The 17,708-nt window shown below is 37.7% G+C and overlaps 3 protein-coding genes across 3 annotated transcripts in view; 1 reads left to right on the top strand and 2 right to left on the bottom strand.

Moving 5' to 3' along the window:
• The window catches only part of LOC108973776, a 4,969-nt gene extending 3,580 nt beyond the window's left edge, over nucleotides 1-1,389 (bottom strand). Inside the window, exon 1 of the mRNA XM_018941257.1 lies at nucleotides 980-1,389. Coding sequence (XP_018796802.1) covers nucleotides 980-1,105 — 126 coding nt within the window. The 5' untranslated portion in view covers nucleotides 1,106-1,389. The remainder of the gene's footprint in view (nucleotides 1-979) is intronic.
• Nucleotides 1,390-3,765: 2,376 nt separating this feature from the next.
• Nucleotides 3,766-8,916, top strand: LOC108973590. The gene is made up of 3 exons (XM_018940963.1): nucleotides 3,766-4,045; nucleotides 4,152-4,256; nucleotides 4,329-8,916. The coding sequence occupies exons 1-3, from the start codon at nucleotides 4,025-4,027 to the stop codon at nucleotides 5,346-5,348; spliced, it is 1,146 nt and encodes a 381-aa protein (XP_018796508.1). The 5' UTR covers nucleotides 3,766-4,024; the 3' UTR covers nucleotides 5,349-8,916.
• Nucleotides 8,917-10,284: 1,368 nt separating this feature from the next.
• On the bottom strand, nucleotides 10,285-16,828 carry LOC108973581 (E3 ubiquitin-protein ligase SHPRH). The gene is made up of 12 exons (XM_018940950.1): nucleotides 15,123-16,828; nucleotides 14,644-15,059; nucleotides 14,383-14,578; nucleotides 14,199-14,301; nucleotides 13,563-14,133; nucleotides 13,141-13,336; nucleotides 12,840-13,072; nucleotides 11,678-11,830; nucleotides 11,472-11,590; nucleotides 11,156-11,414; nucleotides 10,937-11,097; nucleotides 10,285-10,877 (listed from the first exon to the last, which is right to left on the bottom strand). Exons 1-12 carry the CDS (start codon nucleotides 16,585-16,587, stop codon nucleotides 10,676-10,678), a joined length of 4,074 nt encoding a protein of 1,357 aa, XP_018796495.1. The 5' UTR covers nucleotides 16,588-16,828; the 3' UTR covers nucleotides 10,285-10,675.
• Between the last annotated feature and the right edge of the window lie 880 nt (nucleotides 16,829-17,708).

Raw genomic sequence — 17,708 nt, 5'->3', positions numbered from 1 at the left:
GCCCAGACCTACAACAGATACGACTTTCATTGTTCAATAACACTAAACCATCTGACTATCTCAAAGCGACAAATGACCGTAGTATTAACCTAATTGCAAAATTTGTAGCACTTTCTAAATTAAATATATAAAAATACATAAGTATAACCACTATCCTTAAGATCTTAAAAATAGATATCCTAAAWGTTGTATACACAATATATATCATTATTTCTTCTTCTTTAAACGATCATCTTCTCATATACTAACATAATACACCTAGAACTTAATGTATACTTAAGCCGAAGGCCCTGGCAGCCAGTGCTTTAGCTCGTAAGTGAGGTAATTATTTATAATTGTTTCTCTTTTAAATAAATAAATAAAAATAAAAATATCTTTTGATTGGTTATTGTGATTTTTGACTGTGATATAAAAAGTTTAATATTTGTTATCGACATTTTTATTTTCAGTTAAGTTTATATACATCTTTAAATAACGAAACATAACAGCTGATTAGACCTGTTCGTTTGCAAATGTGCATTGTATTTTTGTGAAAATCTCGTACTAAGTTGGAAAATCGTTTCACGTCAAAAATTGTCTCTAATTTAAAATCTCAAATTTAAAGAATTGTGATTGCATCACAGAAGTCCGGTATAAAACCAAATATTGAATAAATGAAAGAGACAATTCACGCAAATCAAATCAACCCTGCCGAAAAAATTGTGAGGTATCAAAGTTCCAAACCGAATGCAGAGAATTTTATTAAGGGCATCGCTGGTTTATCTATTTAAAAATAGCAACTTTTTTACAAATATGCCAAATCACGAAGTCTTTTTTTAGAAGCTTATTAAAATGGAAAAAACACTAAAAGTTACAAACTTTTAATGCGCAACCACTTTCATACAATAAAAACCTTTGCTGTAAGCACCGAGAACACATTGACACACACATATTCATATGCACACTCTATTCTGCATTTTTAGATTGGAAATTAACAAACCTTTGCAATTTGTTGTTGCTGTTGAGGCTGCAATTTGCTTTTTATTAATATCGCTGGAGTTGGTGCGCCGGAAGCAGTAGTTTCACTACTCCCAGCCTTGCGATATTTCACTACGGTCAATGCCATTTTACAATTTGTTTGCGTCTGTGTAATTTTTGCTGCAATACTTTAGAGGAGCATCACAAAGCGCTACGTTTGCGCCAAAATTATATATGTATTCGAACTAAAATTGGCGTAGTTATTCCACACAGGTAATTCAATTTTCATTACGACTGAGTATACTTTGCTGAATTCACAACATTTTTGCACAATTTTTCATTGAGAAATTAAATCGAATTAAGTTTTCACGGTTCCTTGCTTTTGAGAATCGTCACGCAAATTACGAAGCTTGCAAATACAAATATCAGTGTGGTGAGCTTTCTTTGTATTGGCTTACTTGGGTTGCCTTCATTCTGAGTTCATGGTTACTTAAGAAATAATTCGTTACAGTTTTTCTATTTTAAGAATCAGTAAAAATCAAATATATCCAAGTAAATACAAAATAATAAATCAAAAGAATAATTATAAAATAATTAAATAAAAACAAAGAAAATATTAAAATTTAAAATAATCATAATATTTTTTTTTAATATATATTTATTCGCAATCTATCAAATGACAATCAGCAAATTTTTTAAATACATTAATAGTGACAGGATTGATTGTTCTCCATTGAGACTAATCGATATATTCGTAAATTATTTATTTGCTTAAACTTCTTAAAACTACTTAAAATCTATATGGAAGATCCAAAATGTGAGTTCGTTTTAAACGTCTAACATCCATACTGTAGTCTAGTAAACTTATTGCAGTAAGTTTTCATGATTAGACAATTTATCCAAATACTTTCGCCAAGATTTGCTGATTTCGTCTTTAATAAAAGGTATATTTAAGTCTTTATGGATTTCGAAGTTGCTCACAAACCAAGGAACACTTACAATGCTTCTTAAAGTTTCGATTGATATCTTTGGAGGATTTCAATGTTGGATATACTCGCCGTACCCCATAACTGCATTGCATACGTCCATATTGGCTTAAGGATTGACTTGTAAAGTCGTACTTCATTTTCAAGGCTAAGTTGAGATCGCTGACCTAAAAGACAGTACATTTTTTTAGTTTTAAATTTGAGTTGCTTCGTTTTTTCTTTTATGTGTATCTTCCAAGTGAGTCGTCTGTCCAATTAAATACCAAGGTATTTCACAGTTTCACTTTCAGGTATTATGGAGCCATTTAACGTTACGGGGGGACATTTCTCAGTAATTAACGTAAACGTTATTTGAACAGATTTCTGTGTATTTATTTCTATCTTCCAATTCTTTAGCAATTTTTCAACAATATTAAGTTTTTTCTTGTAAGTGAAGTGAGGCCACACTAGGATTAAAACTGATCTCGATAAATGCCGTATCATCAGCATAATTTGCTACCTCTAAGCCATTAGCGATCGGTAGGTCAGCTGTAAATATTGTATATAACACGGGGCCCAAGACGCTCCCTTGGGGAACTCCAGTGTCAATCAAATAAAGCTCAGAAAATGCATATTTTTCCTTAACATGGAAGGTACGATTGCTTAAAAATGATTTTATAAGTAAGTAGTAAGGCGCTGGAAACCATTTTTTTTATTTTGTAAAGTAACCCTGGGTGCCATACTTTATCAAATGCTTGTTTAACATCTAAAAAGACCCCTGCAGTATTGCTTACATTCGAAAGCATTTGTGATAATTTTAACAATTCGATGACATTGCTCAGGAGTTCCATGCCCCCTTCTAAACCCAAACTGGTGTTGAGGTAATATGTTTTGGTCCTCTAAAACAGATAACATTCTCTTTAAAAATATCTTTTCAAATATCTTAGAGAAGGTCACCACTAAACTAAATGGACGGTGTGAAGAAGGGCAGTGCTCCGGTTTATTGGGTTTTGGATCATTATTATTTCAGCGTATTTCTATTGACTTGGATAGTGGTCGAGTCTGAGCATAGCATTGTAGATGTAAGTAAGTAGTCTGATACATTTTTTGGGCAGGTGTCTACAAGTAAGACCATCAATTTTATCAAAACCAGGCGATTTATTAAGTTTAATTTTCTTTATCTCAGTCGTTACTTCCTTGATAGAAATTCTTCGAATAGGCAGGCTCATCTGGCAAGGCGATTCTAGGAAGTTTTGTATTTCAGTAGTGTTTTCATTATCTGGAATTACATTTGGTCTAAAAACTGAATGTAAATGATAAGCAAAAGCTTCATCTTTCTCTTGATTATCTCTGCACCTGTGACCATAACTATTTTCTATAATCGTGTTTCTTCTAGTGGGTCTCTTTAGATATTTGGTTACCATCCACCGATTATGTTCAGGGTTGTTTGCATGGGGATCTAAATTCCTTAGGTACTCTGATGTTTCTTGATCTTTTATTTCTCGCAGTTTGGACTTCAAATCATTGGTTGTCTTGTTCAAAACTCTTTTGTCAAGAGGACTCCGACTAATTTGCCACCTTTTCCTGAGTAGTCTTTTCTCTTTTATTAGCCGTCTTAGGGAACGTTCAGGTATTACGTAACGCAATTTGGGGGGAGGGGGGTCTCGTAAAACAACACGTTACGTAACATTATTTCTTTTGCTAAATAAGAAAATAGCGAATTAAAACTCAAAAGATGGCAACCCTTTTCGTTTACGTTTTACGGAGAATCACTAGATTGTATTGTACCTCATTTAATGTGGTTATTGTTGTCAGTATTCGTTAGTGTTTATGCAGATGCTCATCGCTGTAGTTGGTGTTATTAAAGTGAATTTTAGTGTTCGAATACTGTAATGTCTTCAAAAGAGGGAGTTTTGTATCATCAGCTGTTCTTGGCCTATAAAGGCTCTCATGCTAACTTGCCAGCGCAACTGTGTCAAAAAATTGCCAACGATATTTGGAAAATGGCTAAAGAAAAACTAAAAAATAAATAAAAATTTATAGAACATATAAATGATATTATACGACAGTTGAAGGTGAAGGCCACGAAGAAGAAAGCAACAATGCTTAGTTATTTTACACAGGTAAGTTTACTTATAAAACGTAATTATGACAAGTATTATAATATGTAATACAAATCTTGATTTTTCAAAAACTGGTCATAAGTTCATAAGTATTATTTATTTCTAGCTACTTATGGAAACTTCAAGCACGCCAGCACCACGCCCAGGCACGCTTAGGCCCAATGTTCCCTCGACTTCACTTGCTCTTCAACAAAAACAGKTGCATCTGCTTGTATATTATGTTCCTTTTTATCGCATGTGCCAATATTACCTATTTCTAATGTTAACATCTTGATTTCTATAGGATTCGGGTGTTGTAGCTTCATCTCATATGGAATCGATTGTCGCAGTCACTGGACATAAAAGCACTGCCGTTAAAGGACAGATGAGCGATACCCACGATGAACAAAGTCGGAATACTGATGAGGAAATTGTGCAGACACCGTCTACGGAACCACATACGTCTTTGATTGATTCGGGCTTCACTAAAAATGTTACAAGCAAACCGGCTCAAGATGATCTTATGAAAAAAATTAGTCTACTGCAACAGAGAATAAATGTTCTTACTGAAGCAAGGGACACTCGAATAGCTAAAGATGATGTTCACGACGAAATAAAAAAGCTACGCAAAGAGTTGAAAGAAGAAGAAAAATGTTTAAAGAAAAAAGAGACTGCTAAACGTGCAAAAAAATTTCGAGCCAAAGAAAAACTGGAGAAAACTGAACGTCAGAGAAACAATCCTCCTGCAGCACAACCTCGAACTAGCTCTGGACAGCCCCCTTTAGTTGACTCGCAACCTGCTCTCCTAGAGACCATAATAAATATTGCCATTCATGGCAGCGCTGCTGGTGAACGCCGCCGAACAGAGATGATTAGGAGTTGTCTCACTCTGTCCGACCTGCATAAGGGGCTGTTGTTAACGGGATTCAAAATTTCTCGAAGCGGCACATATCTTCATTTACTCCCACGCGTTTCTAACACTCAAGAGGGAAGAAGGCACGTACGTACCGTACCCGTAAAGTTAGCAAGACCACAGACCGAGATGCACAAAAAGCACGAGGACGGGGAATTTTGCACTGCTACAATCAGGTCATTGGAATCTCTCGCGTCGCTTCTGGGACCGCAGCAAGTATTCGTTCTCTCACAAGATGATAAGGCACGTGTACCAATAGGTTTACCGGCAGTGAAAAGTCAGAGCCCTCTTCTAATGCATATGGAATACAGAATACTTTTACCTGATCATGACTGGGTCGTGGCAGAGAGGCACAAACTTATTCCTTCTGTATATGCCGGCGTCAACGTGGAACCAAAAAAATTCCGGTAAGGAAGAAGCTGTTGGGTACAGCGGGCCGACATACATATCCATAAGAAAAACTTTGCGATTGAACATTTTAAAAAATACAACTTGGACGCCCTGTTTATAGCGACTAATGCTCCTGGGCGGAGCGCATATAACCGAGTTGAGCGYCGCATGGCTCCCCTCAGCAAACGACTGGCAGGGGTCATTCTGCCTCATGAACATTTTGGTTCTCATCTCGACAACAAAGGAATTACTACGGATGTTGATTTGGAAAAACGCAATTCTCAGCACGCTGGAGAAACACTTGCAGAAGTGTGGAGAGAAATGAAAATTGACAATTACGACGTTTCGGCGGAGTATAGACAGCCCGAAGATAGCATGCAGGATCCAGCAGAACCAAATCTGGCGTGGTATAGCGTTCACGTCCGTGAATCGCAATATTTTTTACAGGTTATAAAATGCGCGGATGAATCCTGCTGTTCGCCACCGAGAAGTGCATTGAAATCTGTGTTTACGGATACTTTCATGCCGCCACCTTGCCCAATACTTCAAACCCCAAGCAAGCTCGTAGTACCCAGTTTGCCAGACAAGGGAACATCCAAGTTTTCAACACTTCTTGTGAGGTTGTCACTTGATCTGTCACCTCCTCTAGAAAGGTTTAAGCAGATGCCTTACGACTTCTTTTGTCCATCTGTACAATCCGACCTAAAAATAAAGTATGTCCAAAATGTGGGATCTATTTCACATCTCACAGGAGTGTTCAAATGCACTGTCGTTACGTGCATGGCAAGATTGTCCAAGACAATTGTGAAACTAGAGTACGGCCGCAGCGCCTTGCTGCCAGAAGGGCAAATGAGTTTCTCTGCATTGTGCGTAGTTATGAAACATCGTCAGAGGATGCTGACTGGCTCGATGAAGATGAAGTTGACAAAAAAACGTTACGGTCCATTACGAGGGGGGAGGGGGGTGTAAAAAATCTTCAAAAATTGCGTTACGTAATACTTGAACGCTCCCTTAATTCAAGGGGAAGAAATGGTTTTTTAACTTCGGTAACACTTGATTGTGAAGTGAAAAGAAATCCCAGCTCATGAATAGTATTTTTAAGATTTTCAACTGCTAAGTCAATCTCATCGCCAGATTTTAGGGGTATATCTAAACTAGTTCGATTCACAAGCCAGTTTCTAAATACTGCTATATCTGTATTTTGCGTAATAATCTTATATGGTTTTTCCATACATGACACAGTAGTCCCAAAAGTTACAAATATTGGTGAATGATCAGAGTTTAAATCAAAGCTCTCCTTAATGTGGAGTTGGTGTTGTGATATACCTTTATACACAACAAAATCTAACAGGTCCGGTCTTTTTCGAAGGTCACTAGGCCAGAATGTAGGTTTTCCTGTAGAAATAGTTCAGTAATTGAACTTTGTTATACATTTAAATAGCTCAGTTACTCAGTCTAGATCCCCACCAAGGATGCTTAGCGTTATAGTCCCCTCCAGCAATAAAGTGGTTACCGAGACTTTGAAAGAATTTTTTATAGTCATATAAGGTACACCGCTGCTATAGATACATCAATATGCCGTTCCCACGACAGTCGGGTCTACGAAAACCGGAACGGACGCGGATTTTTATCCGGCCAAGGACCAGAGCCGTAACTAGGACGTGGCGAAGGTGGCACCCGCCACGGGCGCAACAGTCGCAGAGGCGCAACGTAGGTTGAGCCTACATACGCCTGACGAAATATCGGTTGCTGAGCGTCCGAAAGAGCTACCGTCTGAAACTGGCGCGTCATYCACGGCGGGCGAAACAAGAGACATAGGGCGCGAACGGACCGAAAAAACTGCAGCCAGTGCAGTGGGCAGCAATGCGGCAGTACCACACGTGCCAGTGCGAATGTAATCGTCGCGAGGCGCGCACAAAGCAAGGGCACCCGTGGATGTGCTATTCCAGAAATCGGGGGCGCCACGCTATTAGTGCGAATCTGTCAGTCCTGTTTCTGTGCCCACTGCCGGCCGTGCCGTGTGTTGTGCTATAGGGCAGTCAGCCATAATCTGTGTTCATCTGTGATCCAGGTGACAAAACGCATGCTTTTTTCAATAACATATGATGCAATGATGTAAAATTGTGCAAATTGTAGATTTTGTTTTCCATAGACAATGAGGACTATCGGAAGGTGCTTTCTGATTTTCGGTATAACATACGGTTTAGCCGGAAATACTAACAATTTTTGTCTTTCAAACGACACATACATGTTTTTTCTTCAGTTTTGGAATAAACATTCATTCCCCTCTAGAATAATATACAATGTGCATAAATTCCAAGAAAATAGTATTTGAAAATTGTATCCTAATCTAGCAATATCAACTACACATCAAGGTTCCTATTTATAATATCCATGGAAACTTGCCATTAGTCGTTTTACGTTATTGTATAGGATAATTAGTTCCTATTCCAAAATCAAGGAAAAAATATGTAAGTGCCATTTGAAAAACAAAAATTGGTAGTATTTCCGGTCAAAGCGCAACTCACTCAGGTCGAGCACAGATGACTAGTGACGGAGAGATTGCAAAATGTAAATGCAATTCTTTAGAAACACTGGGTTGATTCCTAATATACGGTATGTTCTTCCGGCTCGGCTCGGAGCTGCTCGACTCATAGCCGAGCGAACGTGAATGGAAGGTGCGCGGCGCGTAATTGATCTCCGCTCCCCACACTTGCGTATTCCACAAGCCGCATGGTGTAATGGCAAAGCGCTTGCTTACGGATCCAGAGGTCATGGATTCGAACCCTACCCCTCGCATTCTTTCTACTTTTTTCCTTTGGCAAGGACTGTCAATTCTGCCGTTACAACAACAACATACATCAATATGCATACATTTAATTTGAATAGCTGCAGCTTGTATATTTACTAAATTCACGTTATCAAGTTTTTAAAATTTAAGAGTGTTTTTAACAATTACTGCTAACCTCCTTCTTGCTAAAAATCATGGAAAAGATCATAGACCAGGAAATAAGATCGAAGGCTCTTATAACTGCACCCCTGCATGCAAATCAGCATGCGTACAGAGCAGGCAGATCGACGAACACCGCCCTTTACCAGCAAACCTCGGAGATACAGAACTCGCTGGACTCCGGGGAGATGACGTTATGCGCCTTCTTATACATCGAAGGTGCCTTTGACAACGCGTCCCACGGGAGCGTAGTAAGGGCACTGGAGAAAAGTAATGTGGCACCTACAATGCGCAGGTGGATAGAGGCGGTACTGCGCACCAGAATAGCTGAAACCACATCAGGAGGCACCAGTATTCGTCTCAGTACTACAAGGGGCTGCCCACAGGAAGGCGTGCTATCCCCCCTGTTGTGGAGCATAGTCGTGGACGAGCTGCTGGTGCTGTTGACTAACAATGGAATCCGCTGTCAAGGATATGCGGACGACATTGTTATTATAGCCAGAGGAAAATTTGTGAGTACTCTCTGCGATCTCTTACAAAGGGGACTAGGTCAGGCCAAGGGTTGGTGTAATAGTGTCGGACTAAACATCARCCCCTTGAAAACGACCATCGTCCCGTTTACGAGGCGCAGGTCTCTGCCGGGCCTAAGGAACTTRACGCYCGGAGGCAGAGAGATAGTGATGACAAATATGGTCAAATACCTAGGTSTCACGCTGGATTCCACGCTGAGATGGAAGCAGCACATCGACCTGACCATGGTCAAAGCTACAAAGGCACTAATGGTGTGCAACCGGCTGGCTGGTAGATCCTGGGGGTGCAAACCAAGGATTATCAATTGGTTGTATACTATGATAGTGCGACCAATTATAACTTATGAAGCGGTGGTATGGGCACCAAGAGCATTGCAATCGACGGTTAAACTTAAACTGTCGAAACTGCAAAGGCTTGCATGTGTCTGTATGACAGGAGCAGTCCGTACCTGCCCGACAGCGACACTTGAGGCCATGCTGGAGCTCACCCCGCTGCACCTAGTAATTGGTCAAGTCGCCAAGCACACTCTACTTCAAATGACAGCAGAGGGAACCGGCAAAGGTAAAGTGATCTCGTCCCAACGTATGGAAGAGCTAAGCGGCACCATACCACTGGCTCTTCTTCCTAGGGAGTGCATTACCAAAAAGTTAAACTTCACTAAAAAGTTTAAGATCACACTCGGCAACAAGGCCGATTGGAGCGACTCCGCTCTCGAGTTACTACTCAGGGATAGCTCGATCAGGTGGTACACCGACGGCTCGAAAACTTCGGAGGGAATTGGTGCAGGGGTCGCAGGACCACGTGCAAAACTCTCCATACCTATGGGAAGGTTTCCGAGCATATTCCAAGCGGAAGTATTTGCTATAAGTCGGTGCGTAGAGTTAAACCTCCATCGCGGCTATCGCAACGAACGTATAGCCATACTAAGCGATAGCCAAGCGGCATTCGGGGCGATCTCATCATACGAGGTAAAATCGCTATTGGTGCAGGAGTGTATAGATCGGCTGAATAGTCTGGCAGAATGCAACCAAGTGCACCTTATTTGGGTGCCGGGCTACAAAGGCATTGCTGGAAACGAACTGGCCGATGAGCTTGCCCGCGCTGCAGCATCCATCAACATGGTAGGGCCAGAACCCTTCATAGCGGTAGGTCGCCACACCATAAAGGAACAGTTCCGCAAGGATGCAGCARTGGGTAGGGAGATACATTGGCAACAACTTCCAGGCTTGCGTCACGCAAAGCTGCTAATGAAGGGTTACAACCTCAAGAGGTTTAAACTCATAATCAATCTCCCAAGAGATAAAGTCAGGCTACTGGTCGTAAAATATAAAATAAAAAATGAGAAAAGTTCAGCCCGGTGACCCATCTTTCTTTTTTACCTCAGCAAAAAATATTTCTCCAAACTTTTTTAATTTTTTAATATTTGCTTTAATAATGCTAGCAAATATACATAGATGTATAGTATATAAATAAATATACATTTTTTATATCTTTTATTGATAAAAAATAATGCATACATACAAAAGAAATACTGAATAACTGTATGAGGCAGTTAATTAAAATATTTGTATATATGTACAACAGGCAGGCTTGCAGCGAACTTCACTATTTTTTCTGTAGGCGGAGTTCGTACATCGTAGAAATTGAAATCGTAGATCTAATGGGATGTACTTTGACATGTATATGTAGGCAAGATTTGAATTTTATAGTCATATTTCAAACTCAACTTAAAAGTTGATTTAAGACTAAATTCCAAGTGGTCTTTTTCGAAAACGAATTTTTGAAATTAAGTATTTGGAGAAGTATTGTTGTATCGTACAAATTTGTGTTGGCAAACTGCCGGTTGTCAATGGAATGTTCGCTATATTTAGGTGACATCTATTGGGTCCCTTGCATTTGGTATATACTCCTCGCTAACATCATTTTCTAAATGAAACAGATTCCGTAAGCTCTCCACTGACAATTGCTTGAATTCCCAATTCGCTTGCTTTTGTTTGCCAGCATTAACGACATTGAATATATTCTCCTCTATCGTATTACAAACAATAAAACGATGTACCGTTGTTGATCTACATATAACAAAGAATAATATGAGCATTTTTTTCAATATCAAAACGCAAGTAACTACCTAGTCTGTCCGAAACGATGGACGCGTCCAATGGCCTGCGCTTCCTCGCCGGGATTTAGTATGGGTTCGACAAGAAAAACATGTGTAGCCTCTATTAGGTTTAAGCCATTGCATCCTCTGTGCAAAGGCATCAGCAAACAAGTGACGCCCAATTGTGGGTTCTGAAGGAAATATTGTCTGAATTATAAAAAAAAAAATACAAAAATATGTACTAGCTACCTTAAATTCCTCAATTGTGCGCGGCGTCAAGTTAAAGCGGTGACGTATGCCATTTTGTGTTAAAGCCATTGCAATTGGATGTAAAATTTCGGCCCATTGTGAGAATACTAAAATTTTTAAAGGCTGCACGTCTTTAGAGTGATCATGTTGCAGCTTTAAAATCAAGCGCACAATATAGGTAATTTTGGACGAATAGTCGCCGATGACTTGTATATTTGTTTCCGCAGAGATTGTGGGCGTGCGTGTGACGTAATAAATCCTAATAAAGTATATGTAAGTATATAGTAAATTAAATAATATATAGGTTTTCTTTTACTTTTCTGAATTTTGATGATTGCGGCAAATCGGACAACATAGCTTCTGATGTGTATTATATTGACGTATTGTTCGTAAACAAAGGAGACATATATTGTGTCCGCACTCCAATACAGCGTACTGAAATTTTAAATTAAACATTTTTTTTTTAAATTATGTAAATGCCATGGAAAATTTGGGTTTTGTGTAAAAACCAAATTAACATACCCGACTTTCGTCTTCTGATTGACAAATAGGGCATGGTCCAGTGTCAGCATCAGCCTCCAAATGTGTTATGTACTTGAGACGCGCAAGCTTCATAGCAAACTGTCGCTGTGCGTTGTACAGGTTCATTTGCTGCTCTAAAAAAGTGTCGTCCAGCTACGGTAAAAATAAGATTTTAAAAAGAATATTTATTCTAAATATGATTTTGCTATTGATTTGTATAAATGATAAGAAAATTAAAAAGAAAAAATCATGAAAGAGATAATCTCAAAAACTCAAAATTAAAAACGTTAGTTATAAATACAATACAAATATTAAAAAATAAAAATAAAAAATTTAACTTCGGCTGTACCGAAGCTACAATAACCTTCACAAATAAAAAGTTGCCTATGAAATAACTTAATTTTAATCGCTCAACTTGTACAAAATCTATATGTTATAGTGGTTCGATCAGAAAAATTTCTTCGGAAATTATACATATCTCGTGAAGATATCTTTGCACATAATAAAGTTTTCATGCACGGACTTCATAATGATCGGTCAATGTGAAAGACAGCTTTATTCGAGGTAGGATATCGGACCTGTGCCGATAAGGGAAAAGCTTCTTTGGGAGAAGAAAACGTTTGCGAATTTTCAGCTCGATATCTCAAAACGTAAGAGACTAGTTCCCGTATATACGCGGCCGGTCGCGCTGATAACTTTTATATAAACTGGATAGTCTTCGACGTTGCCTTGTGGATGCTACAAACTTCGTAGTCAACTTTATATACTCTATTTAGGGTATAATTACAGGTAACAGAAAATACATTTATTTTTCATAGATGTGCTTAGAAAAATATAACAGTAATTGGTAAAATTTTAAAACACAAAAACGTTAAGTTGTCATAATTTCAATTAAAATATTAAAAAACCAAAGTCATAATAACAAAAATTTAAAAGTCATAAAGGAAAATAAAAGCCGTCACTCAAGCTCTTAAAATGCATTAAAGGGAATGCATAACCTCAAATACATGAAAAAATCATAACTTAAAACACTATATAAAATAACATTATGGACGTAATATAAAAAATGTAAATAACAAAATATAATGTACATTTGTAAATCATAAAATCAGAGATTCATAAAATCTTCACAAAGAAAATAAAGTAAAATTAAAGTAATAACCTCATAATCAAGCAATTTGAAATGTGTCTTCTCCTCTTCATTTTCTGCCAGAGAAATTCGCATTTTACACATATCCAATTCATCATAGGCCTTTACTGTGTATTCAATTTCGATCCAGTATTTAATGAGCTTCTTACAAAGCTGCTGACGACATTCAATGGCTTCCCAATGTCTGTCCATTTGTTGCGAGAAACTAATGAAAGCACCTTTCGTGCGCAAAAAGCCAAATAATACTATGAAAATTAGAAAATGAAAATTATTAAAAAGCCGCTCTGACGATTTTAGTACACAAAATACTAACCTTTAATAAGCGCTACTTCAAAAGAGGGATTTTCTAAACCCTCCGTCATGTTAGTGGCTTCATCAACGACCTTATTGAATAATAGACATTCGTAATCATTAAGAGCGTTGCGAATTAGGCAAAGTTTACACAACTTAAGTTTCGACTTCTTCGATTTTAACTTGGATTTGTTCTTTTCACGATCCTTTTTATCGTCCTGCATTTATAATATTTATTAAAAATAAAAATATATTGGCATTAAAAATGATATAAACAGGGATTACAAAAACTACCACAATAGTCAGAGGTTTGTTTTTTAGAGAGTTTGTTAGAAAAATGAATTAATATTATGAACGAAGTGCAAGTTCGTTTCATTTATGGCGTTTATCATAATCCTGCCTCTTTCTTCCTTGGTATTTATAGTCTCAAAATCTTTTACTTACAAGTATATCATTGAGATGACAGTCATAGACGCTGCGTATAAATTTAGTCATATCACGCCAAATGGCTGGTGTATTTTTCGAGCGCACGGTTACGTTCATTGTGTAAAATTTCAAATTTTTAAACTCCCTATTCAAATGCGTTTGCGCGGCTTCGACCTTTTGATACCACATTACTAGTATATACAACATACCCGATATGCTTTGTAATTGTTCTAATTTCGGGTTGCCACCAAAAGCGGTTGCAAATTCATCGCGAAACCGATTCAACAACGCGATTGCAAACGCGTCATTAACCTCGCTAATTTTTTCGGCTAGCATATTAGTAAATTCTAATAGTGGTACATCGAGGTTCGTCTCCAACCGTTCAAGCGTGTCTTCTGCATTGCTGCAAGTCGTACGCATCGTTGTCATTGTATTCGCATAGGGTTCCAGATATTTCCACTCTAAGGCGTTGCAATCCTCCTCATATTTGGACAGCACGTCGGCTGACAATTGCTTGACTTTGGCAGGTGAGATGTAACAAGCTTGCTGTATATTATGCAATGCGTGAATTTGGAGCAAACTGTCGACACTGGATGATAAAAACAAAAATAATATTTACGAAGGTGAAACTAAACTGTATTTAATATAACATACGAAATGTTGATGTCTTTGTAATCGCGCGCTAAACGCAACACCATTTCATAGTGTTTAATAGATTGCTCATAATTTCCTCTTATAAAATAAATTGCGGCCATGCCTAGAATATAAAAAAAAATAAACAAAACCAAAATGAGAAAAAAAATTACAATTGTGTTTTATTGTAGAATTACACATTTACCGTTGTATGACGAAGCCATGGTGCGCAATTCGGATTTACACTCAAACTCATTTGTGTATTTCAGATGCGCATGCAAGTCCTTTGGCTGTAGAAATTGTTTCTGTGGCACGTTTGACGAGCCTTTGTGTTGCCCACTGCCCGTGTTTACAACTGGTATGATACATGACTGACGTATCTTCAACAAGGGCTGTAGAATCTGTCAAAGTACAAAACAAAGAAAAAAATAATAAAACAATAGTTACTTAAAGCCAGCATACGCACAATTTTCATTATTATCGGCGATATCTTTAATATGCCTTGAGCATTGCCCAAATGCTTTCGGAGTACATGCTGGAAACTACTCTCACATAGCGCGTGCTGTTCAGTATAAAATAATTTCTCCAAATTGCTCAACCTTATGCGATGGACCTGATCAGACTGTGGTGGAATTTGCAGTTCTGCATCGACCTTAGATTTACATGTGCGCCACATGCAACGTTGCAAAACATCAACAAGTGTCAATTCTGCTTTATCATGATCATTTACAGCATTCTGCTGCATAACGAAATCATCTACTAATGCTTTCCAACCAGTTGGCGGCGTTAAGGGTTCTGTGAAACCGATAAATTCCAATAAACCACACAAATCATCAATGCTGCGTTGTATGGGCGTGCCAGTAATGGCCCAGCGGTTTATAGCTGCTTGTTGGAAATAAATAGTGTACAATAAATGCAAATAATTTAAAAAACTTTGTTTTTTACCTGGCAGTTGTTTTACCATAGCTGCCACATTTGTAGAATTTGATTCTACCATTTGTGCTTCATCAAGGCATACCCGCCACCACTCGATCATAAGCAATGGTGACAAGCGACGCATTGAGCGTTGCTCATTTCGTGTTACACGATCGGAAACATAAGCGCTGGTGTGATATATCTCACGGCGCAACAGAGAATAATCGGTTAGTACCACATCGTAGGTGGCCAACTCTTTTGGACTAATCCAATTGGCTGCCACTAGTTCATTGTAATCGAAAACTCTAAGAGCTGGTGCAACATGTCTATTTATTTCAGATATCCATTGCCCTTTTATTGTATGAGGTGTCACAATGAATGTGGTTGCAGCTTTTAGCAACGACTTTTGCGTTGTTATGTACCAACAGTTAGGACATAAATATGAATCATTGTTGGCGTTAACATCGAAACCACCAACACATTTTGCATGTTGTTGAAATTTACATCGTTTGCACGTACATAATTCAGTCATTGTTTTTCTTGTGCAAATACAAAATAAATTTGTAGAACGGCGTTTACGTTTTTTCTCCGGCTCCTCATTGTATAAGGTCTCTGATGGTGTAGTATCTGATGTTGTATCGGCAGAATTCTGCAGAGTTGACAGTCCTTGGCCGGATAAAAATCCGGGTCCATTCCTGTTACATAGATCCGACTGTCGTGGGAACGATGTAGCATCTGATAATTGTCGTTGATGTAATAGTAATAATGCCAACATCTCTACCGTTTTTCCCAAACCCATCTCATCTGCAAGTATGCCACCAGCTGGTACCTTAATTGGTGCGGGTTCAGATTCTTGAATATGCCAACTTAATAAATGCTTATATACCGTAGTTTCCCCATCGCGTGCCTGCAGTTGGATATAGTAATTTGGAAAAATTGTGATATTCATTTCCCGTTCTAATAGCCAATGAACTGTACGCGCTTGGTAATCGCATAGTGTGGGCCGAAAGTTATCTGGTAGAATTGGCAGTTTTTGTTTATTACCACTATTTAATTCTAAATGTTTTTCAAATAAAGTATCATAAAGCGCCGTAGTGACATATTCTTGTATTAAATTATGTTTAGAACCTGCGGCATCATTTTCTTCGTTAAAATTTTCTATGTCTTTTGCCTCTCCTATGGGAGTTTTATAATTTTTAAATATATTTGACAGAATGTACTGGTCTTCTAATGAAGGCACAGCTCTATTAATATTATAAGAAACAGCAAGGAAGTTTTCCGCCTTAATTTCATCGATACATTTATCAAGTGTTAATACATGATGTACATTTGTATTTAGTTTTGAAAGCAAATCCGTTGGAAATGGGAACAGCTTAGTCCATTTTTTGTCATCCCATTCAAAACTATTCGATGTAGTCATATAGTTCTCAATCGACTGCTGAGTTGCGCTGTTATCCTCCACTGCTATTTTACATAAAAAAATTTTCTTATGCATTTCGATATTTACTTAAGTTTTTTAAAATTATTTTGTTGTGTATGCGGTTTATTTTCGTACTAAATTATGAGGCAGTTATTTCACAATATCTGTGTATTTTGTCTTCAAGCATCAACTTATTATCTATGATTATTTATCACTTATTGGACAGTTTAATTTAATTTGTATCTCATTTCTACAACAATACCACAACAGCAATGTATAAGTCCTTTACGATGCACAACAGTATTTAAATTGTAAATTTTGCGCACAATTTTTTGTTTATATTTAGTTCTGTTTGTTTTGTTCGTTTCAGCTTCAAACAGCTGTTACAGTGTTGATATACTGCTGTTGTCGCGTTGCCAACAAATACTAATTTAGATACAAATATTCTGAAGAAGGTTAAATTTAAAATAAACCGTCTTGGCCTGGTACGTTACCTAAAATAAAATTGTTCTTGGTGACAATTAACCTATAGGTAAGTACAAGGATACTTTAAAAATATCATAAGCCTGCACGGGACATGACTGCAATGATACCCTGCCAAGGCAACTGGATTACATATCGAAATCAATATAATATAATATAATAAAAGGTTTGGAAGCTGTGAAAACACCAGGAAAAAACTGTCAACATTCTTCGCTATGAAGACGTAAACTCAACTTTTTTAATTATACGAAAAAATATTAATAACTAAATTAAGAGCTTGTTTAAATCAATTATATTTTTATCCTTTTATTCAAGGTGTAGGAAACTCCGCAACATTTTTCGGCATGAGAGCAGAGGTCAACGAAATCGAACCGAGTTATAATTAATTTCCTACCCTGAAAGCAACTGATTGGTTAAGTTCCGTTCAATTACCTAATAGTTCTACCAGAAGTTTCTGTTAAAGTTAAAAGTTGCACGCTGTAAATTATTCGTGTTGATTTGAAAATATACTGGTAATCACTCTTGAGTTATTGCATCTGCTGTAAATACTTTATTGAAGTTTTATTATGACGAAATATGGCTCTTTCCCAAAGTTTGGTTAGCAGCCATCTGTCAGTTAGGTTCTGGTTAACTTAACCAATACCCTTCTTTCGGTAAAGCACCTATTTTTTAACAAAAACGGAACTGATAGATGCATACGAACCAGACAATGA

Source organism: Bactrocera latifrons, unplaced genomic scaffold (assembly GCF_001853355.1).
Source record: "Bactrocera latifrons isolate USDA-ARS-PBARC rearing strain unplaced genomic scaffold, ASM185335v1 scaffold_110, whole genome shotgun sequence".
In the NCBI taxonomy this organism is placed as follows: domain Eukaryota; kingdom Metazoa; phylum Arthropoda; class Insecta; order Diptera; family Tephritidae; genus Bactrocera; species Bactrocera latifrons.
The sequence above is the reverse complement of the archived record's forward strand: the minus strand, read 5'-3'. Positions and strand labels throughout refer to the sequence as shown.

Bases quoted from the DNA above. Each gene is read 5' to 3' on its own strand.
- LOC108973581 (XM_018940950.1), bottom strand. From the start codon at position 16,587: ATGCATAAGAAAATTTTTTTATGTAAAATAGCAGTGGAGGATAACAGC. The intron at 14,579-14,643 runs GTGCGTATGCTG...GTACTTTGACAG, and splicing joins CGCCGATAATAATGAAAATT to ATTCTACAGCCCTTGTTGAA. The intron at 11,831-12,839 runs GTTATTACTTTA...TTTTTACCGTAG, and splicing joins TCAAATTGCTTGATTATGAG to CTGGACGACACTTTTTTAGA.